The sequence below is a fragment of the Alligator mississippiensis genome, chromosome 1, assembly GCF_030867095.1.
Source record: "Alligator mississippiensis isolate rAllMis1 chromosome 1, rAllMis1, whole genome shotgun sequence".
NCBI classification, from domain to species: domain Eukaryota; kingdom Metazoa; phylum Chordata; order Crocodylia; family Alligatoridae; genus Alligator; species Alligator mississippiensis.
The window spans coordinates 342,680,659-342,705,509 of NC_081824.1; the positions used below are offsets into that span (position 1 = coordinate 342,680,659).

At 45.9% G+C, this 24,851-nt stretch overlaps 1 protein-coding gene across 6 annotated transcripts in view; it reads right to left on the minus strand.

Annotated features, from left to right (window-relative positions):
* MGAT4A (alpha-1,3-mannosyl-glycoprotein 4-beta-N-acetylglucosaminyltransferase A) overlaps nucleotides 1-24,851 on the minus strand; it is a 181,614-nt gene that overhangs the window by 80,208 nt on the left and 76,555 nt on the right. For 5 of the 6 annotated variants that reach the window (XR_009459160.1, XM_014600337.3, XM_019485094.2 and 2 more), the window contains 3 exons: nucleotides 9,950-10,117; nucleotides 6,961-7,101; nucleotides 3,796-3,929 (listed from right to left, as the gene is read on the minus strand). Coding sequence is in view for 5 of the 6 variants with exons in the window: in XM_014600337.3 (XP_014455823.1) it covers nucleotides 3,796-3,929; nucleotides 6,961-7,101; nucleotides 9,950-10,117 (443 nt within the window). In the remaining variant the exon portion in view is untranslated. The remainder of the gene's footprint in view (nucleotides 1-3,795; nucleotides 3,930-6,960; nucleotides 7,102-9,949; nucleotides 10,118-24,851) is intronic. The other variant, XM_019485097.2, reaches the window with a different exon arrangement.

Here is a 24,851-nt window from a genome sequence, read left to right on the forward strand (position 1 = left end):
CAGTAGCGCTAGGGAGCAGGTCTTCGAACCAGGGCAACGAGTGCTGGTGCTGCTGCTCCCCACATCCACGAGCAGGTTCCTAATGCAATGGCAAGGCCCCTTCGAGATTCTTCGGCGGGTTGGGCCTGTAGATTACGAAGTACATCGGCCGGGCCATCTCCGAGAGAAGAAAATCTTTCACATGAACCTGCTGCGGGAGTGGAAGGAGCCGGCGGGCTGGGTGACCTTCGTAGAAAACGACTAAGAGGATTTGGGGCCCCAAGGGTCCGGACAAGATGTGGCACCGTCGGAGGAGATAGAGCAACTAATCGGAGTGGGGGAAGACTTGTCCAAACCACAGAGACAGGAGGTGCGGAGGTTAATTCACGAGTTCCAGGATGTGTTCTGTAAAGAACCAGGATGGGTCCAGGGCACAACTCATACCATTAAAACACCACCAGGGGCTATAGTAAGGGAGAAGTGGAGGTCCATTCCGCACCACTTGCTAGAGGTTGTGCGTGAGAAGGTGAGCTCCATGTTGCAACTAGGAGTGGTAAGACCGTCCCGAAGCCCCTGGAGAAGCCCGCTGGTCCCTGTACGCAAGCCGGATGGGTCGCTGAGGCTATGCGTCGATTACAGAAGATTGAACGCGCTAGCAGTCTTCGACGCGTTCCCCATGCCTCAGGTAGATGAATTGATAGAAAGAATCGGAGAAGCCCAGTATATATCGACGCTGAATCTGGCCAAGGGGTACTGGCAAATCCCAGTGGCGCCGGCAAATCGGCCAAAGACGGCCTTCGGCACGCCCTGGGGTCTCTATGAGTTTGTAAGAATGCCCTTCAGGCTACATGGAGCAGCCGCGACTTTCCAGCGGTTAATGGATCGGCTGCTGGCCCCCCATGCCGGGTATGCTGCAGCCTACATTGACAACATCATTATATACTCACCGCCCTGGACGCACCATAAGCAGGCCTTCAGGGCCATATTGTCAGAGCTAAGGCAAGCCGGTCTCACAGCGAACCCGCAGAAATGCGCCTTAGCAAAAAGGGAAATTAAGTATTTAGGGTTCCTGGTGGGCAGGGGCACTATCAGACCCCTGGCTGACAAAGTGGAGACGGTGCGAAATTTCCCAGCCCCCCAGAATTGTCGCCAGCTCCGGTCGTTTCTAGGGCTGACCAACTAGTACTGGAGATTCGTGCCACACTTTTTGGAACTAACAGCCCCCTTGACGGAGGCATTGAAGGGGAGGAAGAATGGGGCAGTAAAATGGACGGAGCAGATGGAGCAGTGTTTTGGGAAGTTAAAATGGGCCCTCTGCGAGGACGTAATAATGTGCACCCCTAACTTTAGGAAAACTTTCATTTTACAGACAGATGTATCCGAAACGGCAGTGGGGGCCGTCCTCATGCAGGAAGAGGAAGGGATCGAGAGGCCAATAGCATATGCTAGCTGCAAGCTGTCGTCAGCAGAGAGGAGGTATGCCACAATAGAGCGGGAATGTCTGGCCATTTGATGGGCCATGGACCATTTCCGGTATTATTTAATGGGCCAGGAGTTTAAGTTAGTAACGGACCATGCCCCTCTCCGGTGGCTAAGCACTGCTAGAACCGATAATGCCTGGATCACCCGGTAGGCATTGGCCCTACAGCCTTACAAATTCCAGATCATGTTCAGGCCAGGAAAATCAAACACCATGGCGGATTTCCTGTCTAGGTGTGACAGCAAGAACTCAAGTGAACAAACGGACCCCCAGACGGACAAGTCGGGCAACTCATCCGGTATGACTTGGAAAGGTAAAGTAGGAACACCCCAAGGCATCTTGAGGGGGGGTTGTGTCCCAGGGGAGCTGGGACGCTGGAAGGCCCCCGGGGCAGCAAAGAGTCCCGCTTACCTCCCGCAGAGCCAGAAGAGCCGAAGGAGGCATATGCGCCGAGAACGCCGGCGCGGGTTATCAGCCGGGCATTTATCCGGCTGCAGCAAAGCAGCAGGGGCAGGGGACGCCTTCCGGGAGGAACAAAAGGCGGCCCCGCCGAGGCAACGGGGCAGCAGAGCAGAGGAGGCTGGAGCGACAAGCCTCAGCAAGCGGGGAATCAGCCGCCACCCGCAGTGTATGAGAGAGAAAGAGGCGGAGCCAGACCTGGCTCCGAGACACGGAGTGGAGCAGCCGGCAGCAGGGCTGGTGGAGAAGCCAGCGCCGTGATTATCGGCTCAGCCGGTGGGGAAACCGGCGGCAGCACCAGTAGCAGGACCGGAAGAGGAGCAGGCGGGAGCCTGGTCAGCGTAGCTGGGGAAGGAGCCAGCGACAACGCCAGCAGTAGAGCCGGAGGACGAGCAGACAGGGCCCCAGGCAGCCTAGCTGGGGAAGGAACCAGCTGCAGCACTGGCAATAGAGCCAGAGGAGGAGCTAACTGGATCCCTGATCGCAGAGCTGGTGGCGGAGTCAGCTGCGGCGTAAGCGGCAGGAGCGGCGGAGAAGCCAGCCACGTCGGAAGAGGTGGCATCGGTGAGGTAACCAGATGCACCATACAGAGGGGAGCCGGCGGTAGATACGGCAGTCTCGCGGACCACTGGAGCGAAGCAGGTACCGGGCCGGAACCTCTGGGGTGCACCCGCGAACCCAGGGCACGCGAAAACTTGGGCCCGGGCAAAGGCAGCACGGGAACACTTAGTCGAGCGGAGGCGGGTACACAGCCCTTGAACAGTGGTTGAAAAAAAGAAAGAAATAGTTTTCAAATGTCAGTATCTAATGCAGGGGTCAGCAACATTTTTGGGCAGAGTGGCAAAAGCACCCACAACTTCAACTTGTAAGACGTTGGTGTGCCACAGGTGGATAACCGGGGAGCCATGAGGGGCCCAATCCTTGCAGCCCCTTCCCCACCATTCAACCAGAGGCACGTGTGCCAAGCAAAATGCCTTTGAGTGACACACTCTGGTACCCGTGCCGGGGGTTGCCTACCCCTGATCTAATGGATAGTGTTTATAAACCCCACACAGTGCTTCAAAAGCAAACTGTACTGTCAGGGACTGAAGGGAACCATACATTTATAAACCCTCTCACATTCTGTAAACTAGGCAACAAATTGCTAGGGAACGCACATACATCTAAAAAGAGAAGGTTTCCCAGCCCTTTCAGCTGATAAAACAATCTTCCCTACAGAAGGCATGGTGCCCAGCATCCTTAGGAGCTTAGCTAGAAGATCCGGTATAGTTGGAAGCAATTAATTAGCTTTTCCAAAGTGTCCAATGAAATCTTATTTCAAAAATGTACCTTAAGAGTAGATTTACAAAAGAATAACTATTTTGCAGAAGAAATTTATAATCCAGGAAAACAGAAAATCAAAGCAGTTGTCAAGAGTATTTAGCATTGTAGACAAAATCCTCAGAGCAACTTTCAGCTTGAGCAGCAAGACTAGGCACTCAGCTGACATGCAAGGAAGGAATCCTACCCACAAGCCAGTAAAATCTGCATAAGCTACTTCCGTCGAATGGCAGCAGCTATGCTCTCCAGCCTCAGCACACAATGCCACACCTCAGTGCCATAACACTGGATAAATACATGAGAGGATTTGCAAAATAACAGATCTGCTGGATTTGCCTCCATTCTCTCCTTACTATCAGAAAGCCATGCAATTACCTCAATAAATACATGCATAATTAACTCTGCTTCTTCATGTTTTACCAGGAAATTAGGAATTTTTCTACAACTTGTCTTTTATAAATTGTTCAAAACAATTCTTAGAAAAAGCACAGCCAGCGACTATGTGATACTAGTCATTAAGAAAGTTTAGAAGTGATGTAAAATGTTTAAGTGATTACCTCTCCTATGAAGACAACCATAACACAATCCAATTTCTCTTCAGGAGACAATTTATCAATAAGAGAATGGAGAGTTTCTGTAAGATAAGATTTGACTTTTCTTTTCACCGTGGGAATTCCCATCACAATTGAAACTATAAAATAAAAAGAGAAATGTACTTATAATTATCTCATTTATAGACAAATTAGAATATATGAAACTGTTTTATAACAGAGATTGAGAAATCCACAAGAAGTATTAAAAAACTGAGATAATGTGGTAACCAACAAAGTTGCAAAACATACCAAATCACTGATAACACCATTACCATATTTACCTAAATCCAAGACAACTTTGAATTCAAGATGATCCCTCAACTAATCAGAATTTATACATGGAAAATGTATAAATGTTAAAACTTTCCATGTATAGAATCTAATTATTGGAGGGTCACCTTAAATTCATCCATGACTACTACCGCAGGGAAAGCAGTGACTGGGGGGGGGGGGAGGGAGAGCAACAGCAAAGGGTAAGCGGGTGGATGGGTCAAGGAACCTGACCCCAGCCCTTCCCCACCACTACCTGCCCACCCCATCACTTGTCCCTGCCTGCTGCCTGCATCCCCCCACACCTGTCTGTCTCCACCAGTGCCTATAACCCCTAGTGCTTGACCTTCCCTGCCACTTGCCTCAACAGCTATCTGCCCTCATTGCTGTCTGTCCCCTCCAGTCCCTGAACCCCTCTGCCACCTGCCTCCCCCCCCAGTCATATTCTCCCTCTCCACCACTGCTTACCCTTTGTTGGGGCTCTGGCTTCTGCCAAGCTCCAGCCCAGGGCATGGATCACACGCTGGCTCTGGCCCCTGCCCAAGCAGACAGCAGTGGTTATGGCAACAGAAACAGCAGCTTCAGGCCCACCCCTGGGACCAGGTCAGAGCTGGAACTATCACTACCACTGCTGCTGTTGCAGGGTTGGACAGGGGCCAGAACCCTGAATGAGGGTAAGCAATGGTGGTGGGGTGGGGGAGAGGAAGTGGGAGCAGATGGCAAGAAGGCATTGTGGTAGGGGGTGGAGAAACAGCAGGGGGATATTGAAGCTCTGACCATGAGCCTGAGTCAGGCTGTGGCTGGAGCCACAACAGCCATGTGGCTCCTTGCCTTGTACTTGAATCCAGGATAAGGAGCTTCCCCCCTATGTTTTAAGAGGAAAAATCTTCATCTTGAGTAAATATAGTATTACAGAATGCCCCCAATGGTTAAATCAAAAGCAGCCAGACAAAAAAAGTACTAAATGCTTAAATGCTAAGCGTATTATTGGGGGTGTACTTGGTAGCCGTGTTGGTCTGAGACAAAAAGACATACAAAAAACTAGAACTCTTGGTTCCAAAATGATACCTTTTATTAGAACTTGTAATATCATTAATAACTTTTAATTAACTAATTAATACTTTTAATATCATTAGTTGGTCTAATAAAAGGTATTATTATGGAACCAAGAGTATTATTGTGCATTGTAAAGATGTATACCGTTGTGGTACATATCACTTATGGTTCCACTGTGATTTATACAAATCACAACCTGTTTAGAGAGCTTAGTCTCCAAATATGGCACAACAGGTCTTTACAATTTAATTGTCTACGTAAGATTTAAGGAAAATGTCTACAAATTTTGGACAAAATTTCCCCTTGTTTACCTTCCACTTCTTTGGGTTCTTATACCTATATGACCAGTTTGGCCACTGATCAAATCCAGAGCCCCAGAATGGCCCTAACACTCCCCATCTCCCAGGATCCCATCTCAGACCTCCTATTCTATATAAACTACCTCAAAATTCAACACTCACACCCCTACTGTATTGCTAATTCTGCATTCCCACCTCCTCCTATCCTCCACATACCTATTTAACTTTCATGCCTCAACCTCCCCAAGGGCATCTCTTCCCCCCAATATGATATAGATTGCATCCATCCTGATAGGCAAAGGACAAACGGGATAAGCAAAACTGTATGAAATACTATGAAGCCCAGTGTAATTGGAGAGATCCCCCTCCATATATTTTAAATATACAAAAATCAGACTGGATTTGGAAATACTGGAAGGCATTCTGAACACATCTTAATTACTGCAGATATTAGATTCTATATTTAATAATACATATTCAGAACACAAAACAGAGGAAGAGAAGGATATAGACTCAACTTTTAACTCTGATTTTTTTCTATTTTTAGCACAGTTGAGTTTAATCAACTTTTTTTGCAATTTAAAATGTTGATATAGTTGATTATATGTTTGGTGTAAACCAATTACAGAAGTCTGAGTCCTCCTCTTCCTGACTGACAATATGCATAGAATTTATTTCCATTTTGTTATAGAGAGAAACAGAATAAGTGAATAAGACGTGATCCAGCACATCTGATAAGTAGATAAGCAACTTTTTAAAACAAAAATCAAATTAGAATACACAACACACACTAACTAGAACTAGTAATTCTACAATAAACAGCTAAGCAAAACATGAAAGATTAGTTTATGAAAATATTGGCAGAACCAGATTAAATGGTATACATGTGAATTTAATTCTTATAGACACACAGACATGTTTCAAGGGACGTGACCCGGTTGAGCTTTTTCTGGTTGCATGGCCACAGCTAATAAGAGTAAATTCTGTGGAGGCACAGCCAACCACAAGACTAGAAATGAGTACCAGGCTTTTCCCTCCCTAACCTAAATGTGATCATTTCATTAAAACGTACAATCTAATTAATCTTAGGTGCCCAAAATGCCAAGTCCACTTGACTACACCATGGAATTTATTGCTGGGAACGCCAGAAACACAATTCCAAGCTTAGTTTACTATATATAAGCCAAAGGGATAAATCTAATAATAACATTTCCATGCCTTCTTAATTTTGTAAAACTAATGAAAAGAGAACACAAACTGATCCAAATTTAGCCTTTCTTATTGTATACCTTACCACCTTGGGTAGCACATGATCTGAATTGGGCACTAAAGAGCAAAACTGAATGCAAACTCCTTTCATCTTGGATTCAGTGAAAGTGCTAATATCACAGAAGTAATGAGAGTTTTTGAGCTACCAAACAATAGAATAAATTAGACGGCCAAAACCAGGAAATTCTTTAAATGTATGTTTAGTATACGCATTATGTAAACTATACCAGCATACCTCCTGTTCGTCCAAGGCCAATCTGCACTGATGGTTGAAGACTTCCTTCATTCTTCAATAAGTGAGGCAAATGGTAATAAATATTTGGCACTTGAAGAGATTTTCTGCTTGTTAGCTCTTTTAGCAATTTCAGTGTTTCATCTGTAAACATATATAAACCCAATAATGCAGAAAATGCATCAGAATGGAAATACTTTTACAGAGCTACAAGATGCATGCAATTTCAAGTCTGATGCTAATTGAAATAAGGCGAAATAAAATGAGGCATTTAAATCAGATTTGTGTACCAAAAACGAAAAATATTATTTTTCATTTAAAAAGTCATACATGGGGTTTTAAGTAGGCTTTTTTTTCTGGAAACTGAAACAAAATTACAAGTGACAGTTACATGCCAGTTAAATGCTGCAAGAAATAATATAAAGGAAAGTTCTTACCTGTAGAGAATTTCCATACATTTTTTACCCAGAGTGGATCAAGATGAAAGGAAAAGAATAAGAACAGCCAGACAATTCTGAATATTTTGTATTTACTTTCACAGGGTGCATCAAAATGCAACAACAATCTTTAAATGAATATGTTTTTTAAATTGCAGGTATTTTTTAAACATATTTTACATACAAGTATTTTTCATAAAAATAAAATTTCACAGTTTACAATAAAAAAGCTAAAATTTGTGTACAATTTTGTAATAGAAATGCCCTCCACACAAAGCTGCACATTTAAATTATTTACTCAGTTTGAGTATTAAAAGCTAAATCAGTTTGTGATGTTATCAGAGCCTGCTACATTTCAGATTACTTCCACAAAGGAGCACAGATATCAGCAGAGATATCGGCTATGAAATTTCGTTGACAGCATGTAGCAAATCCCTCAAATCAAGTGCGAAACAGTAGCCAATATTTTTAATTAGAAAAAAGCCATAATATATTGACTGACTGTCTCAAAACCTGTAAAGGTCAGGTTAGGTCACAAACTGGATTGAAGACTTCCAAAGAAAATCTGGGTGCCAGAGAAATGATGGTGATGAGATAATAGGTGTCATTCACTCCTGGGATTATAAACAGAACCAGTGGTCCTACAGAACTATAAGTATTTTCTTTGGATAAAATATAAAGCTAAATCCCAGACAACTAACAGTCTTGATTTTTTTTTTTTTAGTGCCATGAGGAGAGGTGTAATATTTGATCTGGGGTCTAAATTCCACTATAGATTATTATAATTTGCTTGCCATATTTTTCTTGCAGATTCAAATGCAGAAGTTGGACTGGAAGTGTCTGTATTTCCAGATAGATGGCAGGATCTGTCGTGGAGCTTGAATTCCTTTCAGATTTAAAGTAGTGACCAAAAACAACATATTATTATATATTAATATTTACAATGTGCCTAAGAATCTTTAGACAGATATATACTTAATAAAAATTAATATAAGAACTTGTGAACCCATGTCAACTCAAATTAGGGGAATCCAATCCCAAAATTACAACGTTAAAAATGTTATATTCATTCCACACACCTCTCAGGAAAAAACAGTCTTTATGCTGAACCCAAAAGGTCTCGGACTTGGTTTCCATCAGACCAACGTGGAAAGTGACTTACATATTTAAGGTTTTGCAACACACACACTCCCATCACTTGGACAAATCTAGGAATATTAGCTGACCTCAATATCCATGATAGTGCATGGGAGGACAGGCTTTTTCTTAGGCACCAAGAACTCAAAACTAGGTAGGATTTTTTTAAATGTAAGTTAATACCATTAGTTGCACAAAGAACAAAAGAAGCAGAGCAATCAGTGGGGCTGGCAGGATTCTCTATAGTCAAACATGCTAAATCACAGATTCATAGAGAAGTAGGGCTGGAAGGGACCTCCAGAGGTCATTTAGTCCAACCCCATGCCAGAGGCAGGATCAGCCCTATCCAAACCGTTTTATACAAATCTATTGTCTAACCTCTTAACAAAACTACAGAAGACCCTGATGAAAAACCCAAGACATAACACCCTACCATTCCATAAGTAAAGTAAGAGGACCACAGCAGCCAGTGTCCTGCTACTGCAAAGGTATATGCTTGAAAGATCCCAGGAAGAGGGCATTAGCAACGTGTAGGGGGTGCATGTGAGTGCACGTGCACCCCCTGAGATAGGCCATGCACCCCCTGGAAGTGCCAGCAGAAGTGCACTTTTCCAGTTTCACTGCTGGTGGTTCCGCACTTGGCGATCAGCGGCTGGGGGACCGCCCCCCCAACAGCCATCTGGTGCCCCCCCAGACTTGGGAGGCACCAGTCACAACTGGAAGAGGGTCACACTCCCCCTGAGGACGGCTTAAAAACAGGAACAAAACACACTGATATCGGTAGCAGCAGGGCAGGGAAAATTCCCTCCCTATCCCGTGCAGCAGCTAGCAAAGCCCAGAATCTTGGGAAATAGCCATAAAAGAACATAGGCATAGCTACACCTAGATCATCCCTAACCAGTGACTGTCCAACCACTTCTTGAGCTTGGGCCATTTCTAACTACATCAACTTTAGCTTATGAATGCTATATAATGCAGAATGCATGGTAGTAGTCCAACCTGGAGATCAAAATAACATGGCTAACAGTGGTAAAAGACATAAAAGAAACAGTGTTACGTTAAATTATACATTCATTAAAAAACCCCAAACATTTATGTCTAATGCTCCTGAAGCCTGATCTGTTCAGTGATGAAGTGTGAACCACTAAAATACTGAAGGACAATTCTTTATTAGTTCCAAGATAGATGACTTAAAATAGGGGTTGGCAACTTACAGCCCACAGGCTAGATCCAGCCTGCAAAGAGGTCTGATCTGGTCCACAAAGGTTTCATCTGGCACAGTCAAAGTTGTATCATGTTTCCCCCCTTTCCCCTCCCCCATGTTGTAGAGCCTACTGCTCTGCTACACCTGCACATACCCTTGCAACAATATTAAATTACAATATTAAATTAAAGCAAATCTAAACCCTGGACTGTACCTGAAAAATTGTTTAATGCATCCTTACTTCCATTTGTTTCTGCTACTGCACGCTTGAACTGCTCCAAGATGGCATTTAACTCAGAGGAGCGCTGCAGAGTTCTGTGCTCAGCTATGCGAAGGCGTTCTTTCAAAGCATGGAATTCCCGTTGGTAAGCAATCAACTTTTCTAGAAAGGAAAAAAAAATCTGGTTACTTACTTTGGAAAACATTTAGGACTAGATTCCTAACAAGACACATATGTCACAATATCAAATAATTCAATGTTAAACTGTGCATAGGAGAACTCAGTTTCGAGTCAGACAGCTCAGTTCTCTATGGGATGCAAGGGAGACAATGTATAACTTCAGAATGTGATCCAAACTAGCGAGTATACTGAGTGGAATAACCAAAAAGGAAAGGGTGAGGACATGGATATGCCTTAAATACCCCTCTTCAGTGGGTTAAAGGACTTAAGTCTGGTATAAAGGGAAGGCATCTCCCTCTGCAGCCCTAAGCCACCTTCTAGAGTAGATACCAAGACCCTTTATTATTTTTCTCTCCAAAGTCAAAGTAGGGATCACTTCTTGAAGAAGCCTTGACATTTGCACTCCTCTGCAAACCAACAGGTCAGTGGTTAAAATGTCAATGTTGAAAACAGGAGCTCAATTTCCCCCCACCTCCCAGGAGACTGCCTTTATTATCAGCAGGGTTCCTGGATCTCTCTGATAAGAAAAATCCCCAATTTTCGGTTTAAAATCAGTAACCCCAAATCCACATTTTTCCACGATTAAAATGAAACACCACTAATATATAAACAGTGTGTGTGTGTGTGTGTGTGTGTGTGTGTGTGTGTGTACACACACATTGTTTTTATAACAAAAATTGGGGATGTTTTAAATAGAGAAAACCAAGATCCCTGATTATCAGGCTACAAGCTGTTCTTGGGCAGGGGTGCTCTCAGTATCTCCACTTGAAACTATTCCATTCTTTGCATAAAAGAATTAAAGAAACACAGGCCAGATGAAGTGTGGGCCTCATTTTCCAGCTTAGTGGTTAGGGCACTCATGCAGAAATACATACTTCTTTCTCTTGCCGGAAGACTAATGTGTATAATTCCTTCTTATCTATATCATGCTCATCCTTCCATTATTTTCTTAAGATTGATTATACTTTACTTCTTCCCATTTTTCCTTTTTCTCTCTCTGTAGTTTACATGTATTGTCCATTTAATATTTTGAACACATAGATAAATGCCTAATTTTTAGAAATTACAAAAGAAAACATAGGTCATAAATCATCTCTTAAAAATACCAGTCGTAGCAACATGTTTTGTTAAAACAAAATGGTTTATTGCTTTCTGACCGCAAACACAGAATTCAGATGCTGGCACACAGTATTTTCCCATCAGGTGAAGCCAGATAGCTACTGGAAACATGATTTGTTGCTTCAGTGAGCATTACCAAAACAGACTGGAAAACTGCCTGAGTCTTAATGAATATTTTTATTTGGCAGCTGCAGCGCTAACCAGAAAAAAAAAACAGATGGTTTGGAACTATAACCATCAATAACACTAAAATTATTAGTGTTCATAGGATCACAGGAAAGTGGGATAGAAGGGACTTTATGAGGTCATCTAGTTCAGCCCCATGCCCAAGGCGGGATGCCCCTGACTACGCCATCCCAGCCAAATGTCTGTCCAACATGCTCTTAAAAATATCCAAGGATGGCGATTCCACGATTTCTCTAGGTAGCTTGATACCATTTTCTCTAGTTGATACCATTTAGCACCCCATCAAAAGAAAACAAAAGTCTCTCTTGTTAGCTCAAGCTCAAGCTCTTCTTAAACAGCTTTTGCCAAAGAAGGAATGGAGGGACATTACTGGCTACCTGTTGATTAGCTCCAAAAATCCCTAAGCAGACACTGTCCTTTCTGCCTTACATGGACACCTCTCAGCATTAGCTAGCATACCACATGCTGGCTATGGTCCATGGTCTGGGAGAGGAAAGGGGGGAATCCCTGCTTGAGCAGGGAGTGGTGAGGGAGCTGGGGGGGGCAAGGGGAAGCCAGGCAGATACTGCTGTCTCTGCTGTCTTTTCCAGAGCTCCAGCCAGGGAGCAAAGGGATAGGGCCAGCTCTGCTGTGGAGCAGACAGCCCTACCCAAGGCTGCAAAGCATGGTGTAAGTTAAACCAGGAAGGAGTCTAGGACAGACATTGAATGAACTGGTTTGACCCAAATCGGTTAAGTCTGATACTACAGTCAACCAGGTTTATCTCAAACCAGTTTCAGCCATTTTCAAACTGGTTTATGTGCACTGGTACAGGTTTAAACCAATTTCTGATCACAAACTAGTTTATGTGTAATGTCTGTCCCTAGCCTCAAAGATCACTGCTGAGCCAGACAAATTAGAAGAGGAAGTTTCCCAAATCTAATAATGATGGGTATGAGATGTAATACCAGGCTATAGGGAAAGGAAGCTGGAGATTGGTAGGGCATGAAATTAAGACCACAGGCTGGCAGGGAAGAAGGCAACACACTGTGTGGAAGAAGAGCAGGCTCAGCACGGAACACCAGAATGCCCTTGCTCCACCAGGAGCCTTTGCTAGTAGGCACAGCCATGTGCTGCTCAACCACAGAAGCTTGGCAAACCTGCATCACATAGGCTAGGGACAGACATTCAAAAAGCCAGAGCCTGAATTGATTCAATCTTTGCAGGTTAGTCTACCTGCAAACTGATTTACAAGTACGCAGGCATTCATGTTTAATTCTGCAAATGCAGACGCATGCCTGCAGTGGCTCAAGGTACAAGCCAGGGGACGCTAGAGCAGGCCTTCCTTCCCTTTGCAGCAGCTGCAAGGCTGGAGGGAAACTGACCTGGGGTGTGTGGCCAGGCCCCCAGGAGCTAAGTATGATTGTGGCGGTGTTTACAGCCCTACCCTGGCCTGCAGGGACCCCAGCCAGGATGTGCCTGGAGGGACAGGGGGGAAGTAGCCCTTGCCAGGCTTGTCCTCAAGGCCAGACAGGTCTGGGCAGTACCTCAGGCAAAGGGGGGCAGGGAGTGGGGAATAAACTCCCCTGTCTCTGGGTATGGGACCCTGGGGTCTGCCCACCTTCCCCTCCTTCTCTTGCTTGGGTGGCAGAGGGCCTGGCCAGAGCCATCAGCGTGGCCCTGATATCTGCCAAGGGCTGGGACTGTGGCTGCAGCTGGGGCTACAGGGCTGAGCCCAGCCAACTTGTGGGTGTTGCTGAGGGCAGAGGCAGAGAGGCAGCCCAGGCTGGGGCCATGGGGGTTGCATGGCCAGACTGCTCCCTGCTCCCCATGCCCAAGCAAGGCAGGACTGTCATGGAGCCCCAACCAGCTGGGTAGGGCCCCACAGGGAAGCCCATGGGGGCAGGGCCCTTCCCAGCCCACTGTGGCCATGTGACAGCCTGGCCTGGCAGCACAGGTGGGGGCTGGCTGTGGAGCAGGGTTCCCAGGCCAGCTTGGAGGCGCTGGTAGGCTACGAAACCTGGCAGCTGCCTCCGCTGCATCCCCTGCTTTGTGCAGCACCCTGGGCTAGAGCCCCATAGCCAGCAGGCTGATGGGGGGACCAGGAAGTTTCAGCCATGCAGTTTCTGTCCCGCATGTGGATCTCCAGCTCCCAAATGTCTTGAAAAGCAGAAGGTGTCCAGGGGCTGCAGCCGGAGCTCCACATGTGGGGAGCAGCCGGGCTGAAGTCCAAGCCCTCCCACCCCACCACCTCCCAGAATGGCACAGCAGCAGCAGGAACGGGAGGGGGAGTAACCGCTGGAGCCGAGGGGAAGCTGGCTTGGCCCAGCAGGGCTGTTCTCCCCTCACCTCCAGCTCCTGCTGCACCACATAGCCCCGCTTGGAGCTGGGGTAGCTTCCTTCAGTCTGGTCACTTCAGCCCAGCTCAGGTTGAAGCAGTTGAGCTGAAAAAAACTACCCTATCTCTGAGCAGGGCTGCATAGTATGACAGGAGCCACAGCTGGAGGTGAGGGGGGAAAAACAGCCCTTGCTGGGCCAAGCAAGCTTCCCCCTCACCTCCAGCGGTTACTCCCCCTCCCATTCCTGCCACTGCTGTACTGCTTTGGGAGGTGGTGGAGGGTGCGGGGGTGGCATCAGCCCAGCAGCTTCTGCCCTGCATGTGGAGCTCCAGTTGCAGCCCCCAGACATCTTCCACCTGGACACCTTCCACCTTCCAAGGCATCCAGGAGCTAGAGCTGGAGCTCCATGCACGGGCCAGAAGTCACGTGGCTGAAGCTCCCCCCTCCATCCACCACCCAGAATGGCACAGCACGGCCTCGGCAGTTGGAGGCGAGGAGTTCAAAAGAGCCCCCCCCCTCCCCTCCCCTCCCGCCCACCCCAACCAGCCTGCTGTTGTTGTGGGGCTATAGCCCTGGGTGTTGCATCGAGCAGGGGGTGCGGTAGGGGCGGTTGCTGGGCTCTGGGCCTGCTGGCACCTCTGAGCAGCCCAGGAAGCCCACTCCCCAGCCAGCCCCTGCCTGTGCTGCCAGGCCAGGATGTCATGCAGTCATAGCAGTCTGGGAAGGGCCCAGCCCCCATGGACACCCTGTGGGACCCTACCCAAGCAGCTGGGGCTCCATGACAGCCCTACTCAGCTTGGGCACAGAAAGCCACACAGCCCCTGTGGCCCCAGTCCCAGTTGCAGCCTGCTGGGAAGGACCCGGACCCAGCAGCCCAGCCAGGCCTGGCCCCTCTGCCTCCACCCTCAGCAGCACTCACCAGCCAGCTGGGTTCAGCCCTGCAGCCCCAGGCACTGGCAAGGCAGGTGGATGGCAGGGGCCATGCCAGCTGACTCTGGCCATGTTCCCTCCCCTGCCACTGGATTTGGGAGGGGGGGAAAGGATGACAGGGGCCAAAGTCCCCTGGTGGGGGGTGGAGAATAAACCCCCTCCCTGCTCCCTTTGTCTCAGGGGGCAATGCCTCTGGCCATGCCCCTGTCCCTGCTCAAGCTAGGGAACAGAGAGGAGGGGCTCTCTGGAGCACAGCACAGGCCTGCCCAGGGCTGCAAAGCATCTGGGATGCTGTTGGACTCTGATTTAACTTAAATCAGGAAGGGTTCTGGGACAGATATTGCATAACCCGGTTGGACCCAAATCAGGTAAGTCTGATACTACGTTCAACCCGGTTTATCTAAAACCAGTTTTGGCCATTTTGAAACTGGTTTAATGTGCACTGAACTTACATTCTGTTACAAGTTTAAACCATTTTACGTGTAACTTCTGTCCCTAGCCATAGTGTATGCAGGGAGAGATTGAGCTGAATGTTTCCCCTACCCACAATTTTTGCCATAGGAGGTACAGTTCTGTGCCCAGTAAAATATCTTGCGGGGAAATGGGGAGCCTACACCACAGGGCTGGTACAGCCTGTATGCGGAGATCCGGCCCCTCATTTGCAGCAGCCCTGCTACAGCCCCGTACACTATGGAGTATGAGCTGCTTGGCTTCTATGGCAGTGCAGCATAAGGCTGCCACAGCAAATATTCCTGGAAGGGGGAGAGGGGAGTAATTCTGGCACCCCCTCTAAAGTGGCAACCAGGGCAGTTGCCCCACTCACCCCACCCTAGTTACATTACTGATGCTACATGATGGAATTCCTTTATTTTAGTATGCTTTCTTACAATAAGGATATTACTTGCATCAAAATAAAATTACATGAAAAGAACATTATATCTGTAAAGTTCGGCACTGAACCATTTAAAAATGCAAGCATTAAGGCTACCTGTGCAATTTCATTGGTCCCCTTTGCACACATGCCAGTTTTTAATTACATGATTAAATATTATTTTTCCTCAAGAAATTTACTTCAGATATAATATATAGGATGGACAGACTCAGGGTTCTACAGTGAAGGAGACTTGTTTTTGATTTCTGTGCTTCACCTAATGCAGAAGTTGGCAAGTGCATAGAAAATGAGCAATAGATTCTAGGAAGACAGAGAGTGGTCTCTGGGTTTAAAGACAATTAAGTGCCACTCAGTGAAACTGAATTCTATTACTGTCTGGGCACGTTTACACATGCCCGTACAGCAACACTGCTATTGCATCATCCTTTAGGTACTTCCAAAAGACTGGAAATATTTGATTAATGCAAGTAGATTGGCCAGAAGGAAGTACTAAAGCATGGCGCAGTAGCAACCCATACTGCGCTGTACACTGGGTGCATGGTTATTTTTAGCCACTACTCTGATGTGGCAGCATGCTAAAATGAGGGAGTGCACTGCCATGGCAAAGTAGCTGCTGCTCACATGTAAATGCACATGGTCCTTATGGCCCTGTAGCATGTTGCTATGGCGATATAGCATCACATATAGACCTGCCCTCTGTGTCTCAGGGTTCCTTTGTGATGCCAGGCAAATCACTTAAGCAACAATTTATTTATTTTTATTTTTTCTAGAGGCAGTCACTAATTGTGTGTTTTTAATGTTCTTCATGACCAACTAAAGACCCTGGTATCCAATTTATAAAGGTGCTGAACACTCATTGCTGCAACTCAAGTCCTTTGAAACTTAAGTACTGTATACTCTAGGAGTGCATTAGTAAAGATTTTTTTGGCCACTACTGATGGCTGATTATTAACCAGCCATATCGGCTGATACCAATCCAATTGTCAATATGCAGCCTAGCAGCTTGAATAGCATGATCCAGCCGGTAAGTCTGTGGGGGGAAGAGGCATAGGGGAGGGAAGGGGTGTGGCAGGGCAGATCGAGGGCCCCATGGTGAGGGAGGCAGTGGGGATGGGGCTGGGCATGGGGCAGTGGCAGGTGCTGCCCAGCCGGGCAGGGCAGGGTGCAGGATGGAGCCACGGGCAGCTTGTACAGGGGATGCAGAGATGAGGGGCAGCTCCCACTGCTGCATGCATCCCTGGGGGAGGCAAGGGAGCATGTGCTCCCTGGATTTGTGCACAGGGTGAAGGCAGCTGCCCATTGAAGGCTAGGGCCAGGGACTTTGCAGGCCTCTTCCCAGAGTGGGGGCTAGGTTGGGGGCTGTGCTCGGGGGGCAGGGGGGGCAGGGGCGGGTAGTGGCAGCACTGGAAGGAGGGGTTATGGAGGAATACGGCAAATTTTGGGGTGGCTGTAGCCCCCCGCTTGTAGCTCCCAAGCACCACTGCCATCTGCCCCTCCACCACTCACCCCGAGCACAGACCAGGCTCAGCCCCCTCTCCCCCACTGCTGGGAAAAGGCCTGCACAGTCCCTGGTCCCAGCCTGCAGTGGACAGCCTGCCCTCACCCTGCACACAAATCCAGAGGCACATGCCCCCCATATGCTCTTCTGGGGTGCATGCAGTGGTGGGAGCCACCCCCCCACACCTCCCTCACCCTCCGGATGAGCCACCTGTGGCTTCGTCCTGCATTGCACCCCACCCCAACTGGGCAGCCCGTCCCAGCCTTCACCGTGGGGATCTTGATCTGCCTTCCCACACCTCTGCTAGGCTGCATTCCTAGCTATGTATGTCTGCAGACGCAGCACGTACATGCAGCAATTATCGGCCACATTGGCCAAAAAAAAAAAAGCCAACTGCCAATAATGTCAATTTTCCTTTTATCAATGCCGATATGATATGGACTGATATATTGATGCACCTCAAATATACTCTGAAAGATGAAGCCCTTGACATTACTAAAATCAAAGATAGTGAATACTTTTCATCTTACGAAGTGTACCTCTAGTTCCTCCTCTGTAAAATAGTATTCCCATAACTCACAGAGGCATTGTGAAAATAAATTCATTATGTTTGTGAAGTACTTGAATACTACACAGATGAGCACCATAAAATAGGGGGAAATCATTCTTTCTTCTGAGAAGGATATGAATCACACCTAGGGCTACACACTGAAGAAAGAGGTGAGAATAAACTAAATAGCTACTCATTAAATAAGCACCATCTATTCTGTGCACTGAATGAAGCAGGGGTCCAAAGGAAAAATATTACTACAAGATTAGTCATGTATTAAAGACCACCTCATAACTTTGACACCAGGGAGAGAGAGAGAGAGAGAGAGAGAGAGAGAGAGAGAGAGAGAGAGTGTGTGTGTGTGAGAGAGAGAGACACCAAGTTGTAGTAATATTTTCCCTTTTGCCCCTCCTTCATTCAGCACACAGAATAGATGGTGCTTACTTAATAAGCAGCTTTTTAGTTTATTTTCTCCTCTTCCTTCAATGTGTGGCCCTAGGCTCTCATCGTATCCTTCTCAGAATGATTTTCCCCTATTTCTACAGTGCTCATCCATGTAGTACTCAAGCACTTCACAAACATAATGAATGTATTTTCACAACACCTCTGTGAGTTATGGGAATACTATTTTACAGAGGAGGAACTAGGTACACTTCATAAGATGAAAAGTATTCACTAACTTTGATTTTAGTAATGTCAAGGGCTTGTGGTCATGTCTTTTCAGGCATCTCCAGGTAAGTTTTTCTACCAGGAAAACAAACCCAGAAGAATTCTTCCAGATCACTGGAACATATATATGCAGTCTCAGTTACCTTCAGTGTACTGAAAGAGAGAATACACAAAATAAAAGATGACATTTGTAGCACTGCATAACTGTTCCCCGTGCAACACTAAGGGAAAATAGTATGGGTTTGTAAAAAAGCAGGTAATATACTGATGCTATCTGCAAAGTTATTGACAGAACATAACAAGTGAGTATTTCTTTTGATTAATGCAAGTAGATTGGCCAACAAAGTTAACTTCCACAGCTGCTTCAGATAGACATTTGATCTAGGAGTAAAGAGATTTGTAACAAATTCCTTCAAACCATTCTTTTGAAGGTGCCAATACTTATTTGTTAGGTCACACTATACATTTAAAATATTCATCCAAAAAAAGAGTAGCAAATGTTTTTATCACATTAAGAATATTATTTAGGTTAAATATCCCATCTCATGAAGTTATATAAAAATTTTGAAAGCATTAACATGAAATAGCATTTTCTTGCAAGAACAGAACTTTGTTGCATGTAGTATAAATACAGTATTTCCTTATCTGTTTCGACTTCTGGTGCATCATTTTATAGGGTCAGAGTAAAGCAAAGCAATTATACCTCTCCAAAAAGAAAGAAACCAAAGAAATTGTTAAAAAAATCCAAATCTTGCCTATGCCTTCTTGCAGTATTTTAAAGTATTAACTAACACGCTTCTTCATTTCTGTGATCTTCTGTTATACAATGCAAAGAAAGCAGAGGATGCTTTTGCATCTGCAGCAATGAAAGTTTATAAAAAAAAACACTTTTAAGGGAGAAAACATTTCTTAAAATACCAGTAAAGGTGTCACCATACAAAATATTTTTTAAACAGGAAGTCTTTGATGCAGTTAGAAAATTTCAGTTTCCGTGAAATCAGTCACTTCCTTAGGTGCCTAACTGCAGATGTACAAGACTAACTTAAGCACCTGTTTTTTAAAAAAACTCTTGCTTATCAACCTGAACTATGTCTGAGGAATTGTCTTATATTTACCAATCAAAATATTAAACAAAGTGTAAGGAGCACATCTAGATGATTTTTAAAACTTATCTTTATATTTTTAGAAGCAAAGTCATTTACATTGAATAGATTAAAACTTAAAGGAAAACAAACATTTAATTAATTTGCATAAAAACCAAGTCCCTATTTCAAAACATACCATCTAAAAAACCCACCAAAGAGTGAAGCAATTACACAAGCTTTCTTTAACAGCTAAAAGTAGACTTTATAACATGTTCAAGTCCATCAAGCAGTCTTTTAGGGCAGTGGCAGCCATGCCACAAATTAGATGTGCACCCTCTCCAAGTGCTACTTCAATCCCCTTCTCTTGGACAATCTTCCGCTTTTCTTTCTGCTCCCTGTCCTATCTGCCACTGTTAACTGCCCCTCCCCAATCTGTCCTGTGCCACACACAGAGGCTGCCTGTGCCCCTTCTAGCACACGTGCCACAGGTTAACTATCCCTGTTCTAGGCATTATAGAAATGGAGTCAGTGATCTTTTTTTGTTTGTTTTACTCATTTTAACAGTTTAACTTTTATTGATCAAAGGTTTCCCTGAAATCTAAGCTCAAGAAAAAGAAACAATTTCTCATCACAAGTAATAACGACTCAACATTTTCTATCAGCATCACAGAAAAAAAATTAAACCTAGAAGACACTGAGGAAAACAGTCGTATAAAGATCAACAACTGCTGCTATAAAAGGAAATATTTTCATTTCCAGTCTCAGAAACGTCTTTTTACTTATACTGAATATTACAATAATTTAGTAACAGTAAAGAAGGACTTTACTAGCCTCATAAAGCTGATAGTAAGACCCCAAAATATATTTATCTTTTAATGAACAAAACATTCTTTATTTCTCTACAGTAAAGTTCAAATGTCGCAACAGCAGATTTAGTCTCCAAAAGTTCAACAGATTTTACAGCTTAAATCTTTATATTTTATTTAAAGAGCATTTACTAAATGACAGTAAAATATGGGAACCTGATGCTTTGCCACACTGTGCTTTGCAAGCTAGAAGAATTAAATAAGAATATTAGTACTCAAGAAATGCAAATATAGAAATTACTTAAGAATTAATGCATTGTCATTTTCATCTAACTAGCAAAACTCCAGTAACTGAAAGTAAATATATAACCTGGCTTGGGGATATACATATCTTGGAAAGCTAACCCATTGTGTTACAGGTTTAGTAGCTTTTTTCTCTACATCTGCGAGGGCTTTACTCCCTCATTTCAAACTGTTCTTTTAAGAATGTAGAGTCTAGAATTAATTTGAGAACTGATACGATTTTGAAAATAATGATATCAAGTACTAAAATGGTAGAATTTTTCACGTGTCTTTATCCACAAATAAAATTCAGTTTCTTAGCGTACTCATCCTCTCAAGTATGTAACAGAAGTTACACAGAACCTCAAGAAAATGATACACACTTCAGGGTACAAATGCTGTCCTTCTCCATCTCAACCTCAACCCACGCACATTCTTTACTATGTGGTTTGGGGTTTTTGTTTCAAAACCAACCAGCTCACAAACTGTTTTAAAGGAGATGACAGATTTCTAAATTCAACAAAGAGTGTCTGGACATCTTTGTGAGATTTCCACTTGTTTTTAAGTTCTGCTTCTGATATTGCTAGTCCAATGGGCTAAAATTAATGATTTTAGCATTAAAAAAATATTTTCCTTACCCATAGAAAGGGGGCAGTAAAATGGGTACAAAAGAAACAAGAGAGAGAAAAAACATATTGTAGTTTAAACGTACAACGGTATCTGTCAGATAATCTGAATTCATAGATTCAAAAAAGAAGGATCCAAATTGTGGACCAAGTTACTTGCACTAGCAGGAAGATCTATATATTAAAAGTTTCAAAGAAATAAATATTGTAAACATAAAAATGACTAAGGAAAGAAATTATTCTCCAAACTCCATCCCAACTATCTAGTTGCTCTAATAAAAGACATTACTCTAAAAAATCCTTGCCCCGAGATAATTTCTGGACTATCACAGCTATGCCATCACATTTGCACTACCATAACATGCAAGATACAAAAATCAGCTGCTTTGAGACTTAGGGAGGATATCCAGCATTTGAAAGCTTGTCTAATTCTATCCCAACTACACAATTGGTCCAATAAAAGATATCATCCTAAGAAATCCTTGCCTCTCTCAGAACACAGACATTCTACTGAAGCAATGTTATACACAATTGCATGGTAAAACTTCAGCATTTTTAAAATAGTCAACAGCTGGGCTAGAGACAGGCATTCAAAAAACGTGAACCTGAACTGATTCAACCTTTGCAGGTTAGTTTAACCTGGCTAGGCTGAATCAGTTTGTAATTGCCCAGACATCCCAGAAAAGCAGACACATGCCAGCAGTGGCTCAGGCTAGAAGCCAGGGGACACTAGAGCAGACCTCCCTTCCATTTCACAGTGCTGAGATGACGGGGGTGAGGCCAGGATGCTCTGATTAGGGAGGGGTTCTCTCCCCCCTTTCTCACCAGCCCAGCAGAAAATTGATAACACAGTGTTTATCGGGCTATTAAGAAAACAACAGAGGGACATTACCAGCTACCTGTTGATCCTGCCTTTGTCTTGTCTCCCACAGCATGGACCTAGCCAGCATGTGGTCTGCTAGCTAATGCTGAGAAGTGCCTGTGTAAGGCAGAGGGGATGGGGCCAATCCCTGCTTAGCAGGGAATGGGGAGGGAAGGTGGGAAGCAGGGGGAAGCCAAGCAGATGCCTGCAGTCTCTGCTGAGCTTGGGTCAAGGAGCAGGGAGGAGGGGCCAGGTCTGCTGTGGAGCAGAGCACCCCACATAGCCCAGGGAGCATGCTGGGATGCTGGGGGAGTCTGGTTTAAGTTAAACCAGGATGGGGTCTGGGACAGACGTTGCATAAACTGGTTTGACCCAAATCAGTTAAGTATGATACTACATTCAACCAAGTTTATCTCAAACCGGTTTCAGCCATTTTCAAACTGGTTTATGTGCACTGAACTTCTGTTCTGTTACAGGTTTAAACCAGTTTCTGATCACTTAAACCACTTTATGTGTAACTTCTTTCCCTAGCCAAACTGAACAAAACCTACAACTTTGCTTTGAATGTTAGTTCAACTGGAATATACACATACCATTTGAAGTATAAATCTATACATGTATAAATAAGATCCTGGATGTATACATTTAGTTGTCCATGTTGCAAGGACATCGACCTCTCTTGGAGAATTTGAGGACAATAACACTAAAGTCCTTGCCACCTCTTTATTTTAGAAAATGAAGAGACATCCATACTAGAATCATCAGAAAAGGTATAGCTGATCCTATCTCATTCCTTTATTGTCAGGAAAGAAAGATGCTTTACAGGCCCTACACAGGTGGATCCAGCATCATGGCAAGGGAAATACATTCACACACCTTTACCTGCACAGCGCATGTGCAGTGAGCTCTCTGAGCTCACTGGATGTCAGTGCAGCTCCTACCAGAGTTCTATATGTGCCATAAGCACTCTGGCCAAGGACAGAAGTTGCACATAAACCAGTTTAAGTGTTCAAAAACTGGTTTAAACCTGTAACAGAGCAGAAATTTAGTGCACTTAAACTACTTTCAAAATGGCCAAAACAGGTTTAAGATGAACCTGGCTGGATGTAGGATCAGACTAAACTGATTTAGGTCAAACTGGTTTATGGAACTTCTGTCCCACAGCCCTTCCCTGTTCAAGGTAACTCGCAGTCCCCCAGCATCCCAGGATGCTTTGCAGCTGGGCTGTGCTGTCTGCTCCAACAGAGCAGGGTTGGCCCTACCCTTCTGCTCCCTAGCCAGAGCAGTATCACTACTCCAGCTGGCTGAGAAGGGAGTGGGGGTGGGAAACATAGCTCTGAACCTCAGCCAGGTCTGCCTGGTGGAGGCAGAGCAGCCCCTCACAGTCTTTTTCCCTGCTCCCAGCTGGAGAAGAGGGGCCAGGGGAAGTGGCCAGATGCAGGTCAGGCTGAGGTGGAGGGGAAGGAGGGGGGCAAAGCAGCCCCTGCCTGGCTTTTCCCATCCTCCCTGTTCGAATGGAGGGATGGGGGGCATGGGCAGATGATGGACAGGCCAGGAAGCATGCTGAGGCAGAGAGGGAGTTAAAACCCCTTCCCCACCCTCACAAGGGACCCCAGTCAGGGTCTGCCTGACAGACACGAGGCAACCAGAGGTCAGCCCCTACCTGCCTCTGCCTCAGCATGCCAGCCTGGCCAGCGTCTGACCATGCCCCCCTGCACCTCTGCACAATCAGGGAGCAAGAGAATAGACCCCAGCTGAAGTCCTGTGCAAGCAGGCAGGCAAGGGGGTTTAAGTTTCCCTCCCTGGTTCTGAAACCCAGCTGGGGTTTGCCCTGTGGGGGGCAGCCCCTGCCATGCTTCTGCCCTCCCCCACTCCCCTCTAGAGGGGAGGAGAGGGCAGCCCTTCCCAGGGTTTTCTCCCCAGCCTGGAGCTGGCATGCTGAGGCAGAGAGGGAGAGGCATTTAAACCTACCTTCCTCCCCACCTGAGCTTGCGAGCCTTGAGCTGGGGTGTGGCCACCCCCCACCCAATAGAGCGAGTAGCAAGAGGAGGAAAAAAACCCTAAACTCCTTCCCTTCCCGCCTCAGCCTGTCAGCCTCTGGCTTAAGCAGGGGGCAGGGGCCTGGCAGGGGCTACCCCACTCCACTTCCGACAGACCTGGGCTGTGGTCCCGTGCAGCCAGGGAGAGGTTTAAACCCCCTCCCTCCCTACCTCAGCATGTAAGCCCCTGGCCAAGGCATGGCCTCACTTGGGGGTGTAGCAAAACCCTGGAAGGGACTGGCCCCCACCCTTGAGCATGAGAAAAGAAGCCTGGCAGGGGTCCCCCTTCGGCAGACCAGAGCTGGGGTCCCATGTGGGCCTAGAAGGGGGTTTAAACCACCCCCCCTCCCCCTCCCAGCATGGTGGCCTGGGCCAGGAGTGGGGAATGAGGGATAAGCCTGGCAAGGGTGGCATCCCCCTAGAAAGACCTGGGCTTGGGTCCCATGTGGGCCATGGAGCGGGGTTTAAAGGCCCACTCCCCCTGGCCTGTGTGCTGGCCCCAGGGTGGGGCCTGGCCATGTCCCCTCCACTCGAGCAGAAAGTTGGGGGGTAGCCTTGGAGGGCTTCTCTTCTCCCTTCCCTTTGGCAGTGGCTGGGAGGTACTCTAGTACTCCCCAGCTTCTGGCTTGAGCTATTTCAGGCATGTGGCTACATTTCTGGAATCAAAAGTGAATGTCTGTTCACTTGCTTCTCAGTTCAATCTACACAGGTTAGACTAATCTGCAAAGACTGAATCAATTCAGCCTCTGGCTTTTTGTCTGTCTGTACTTAGCCTCTGAGCGCACCAGCTGATCAGCACAAGGTCTGGGCTGAGCCCCTGCTTTTGCACAGCTCTGGAACCCAGGAAGTAAGTA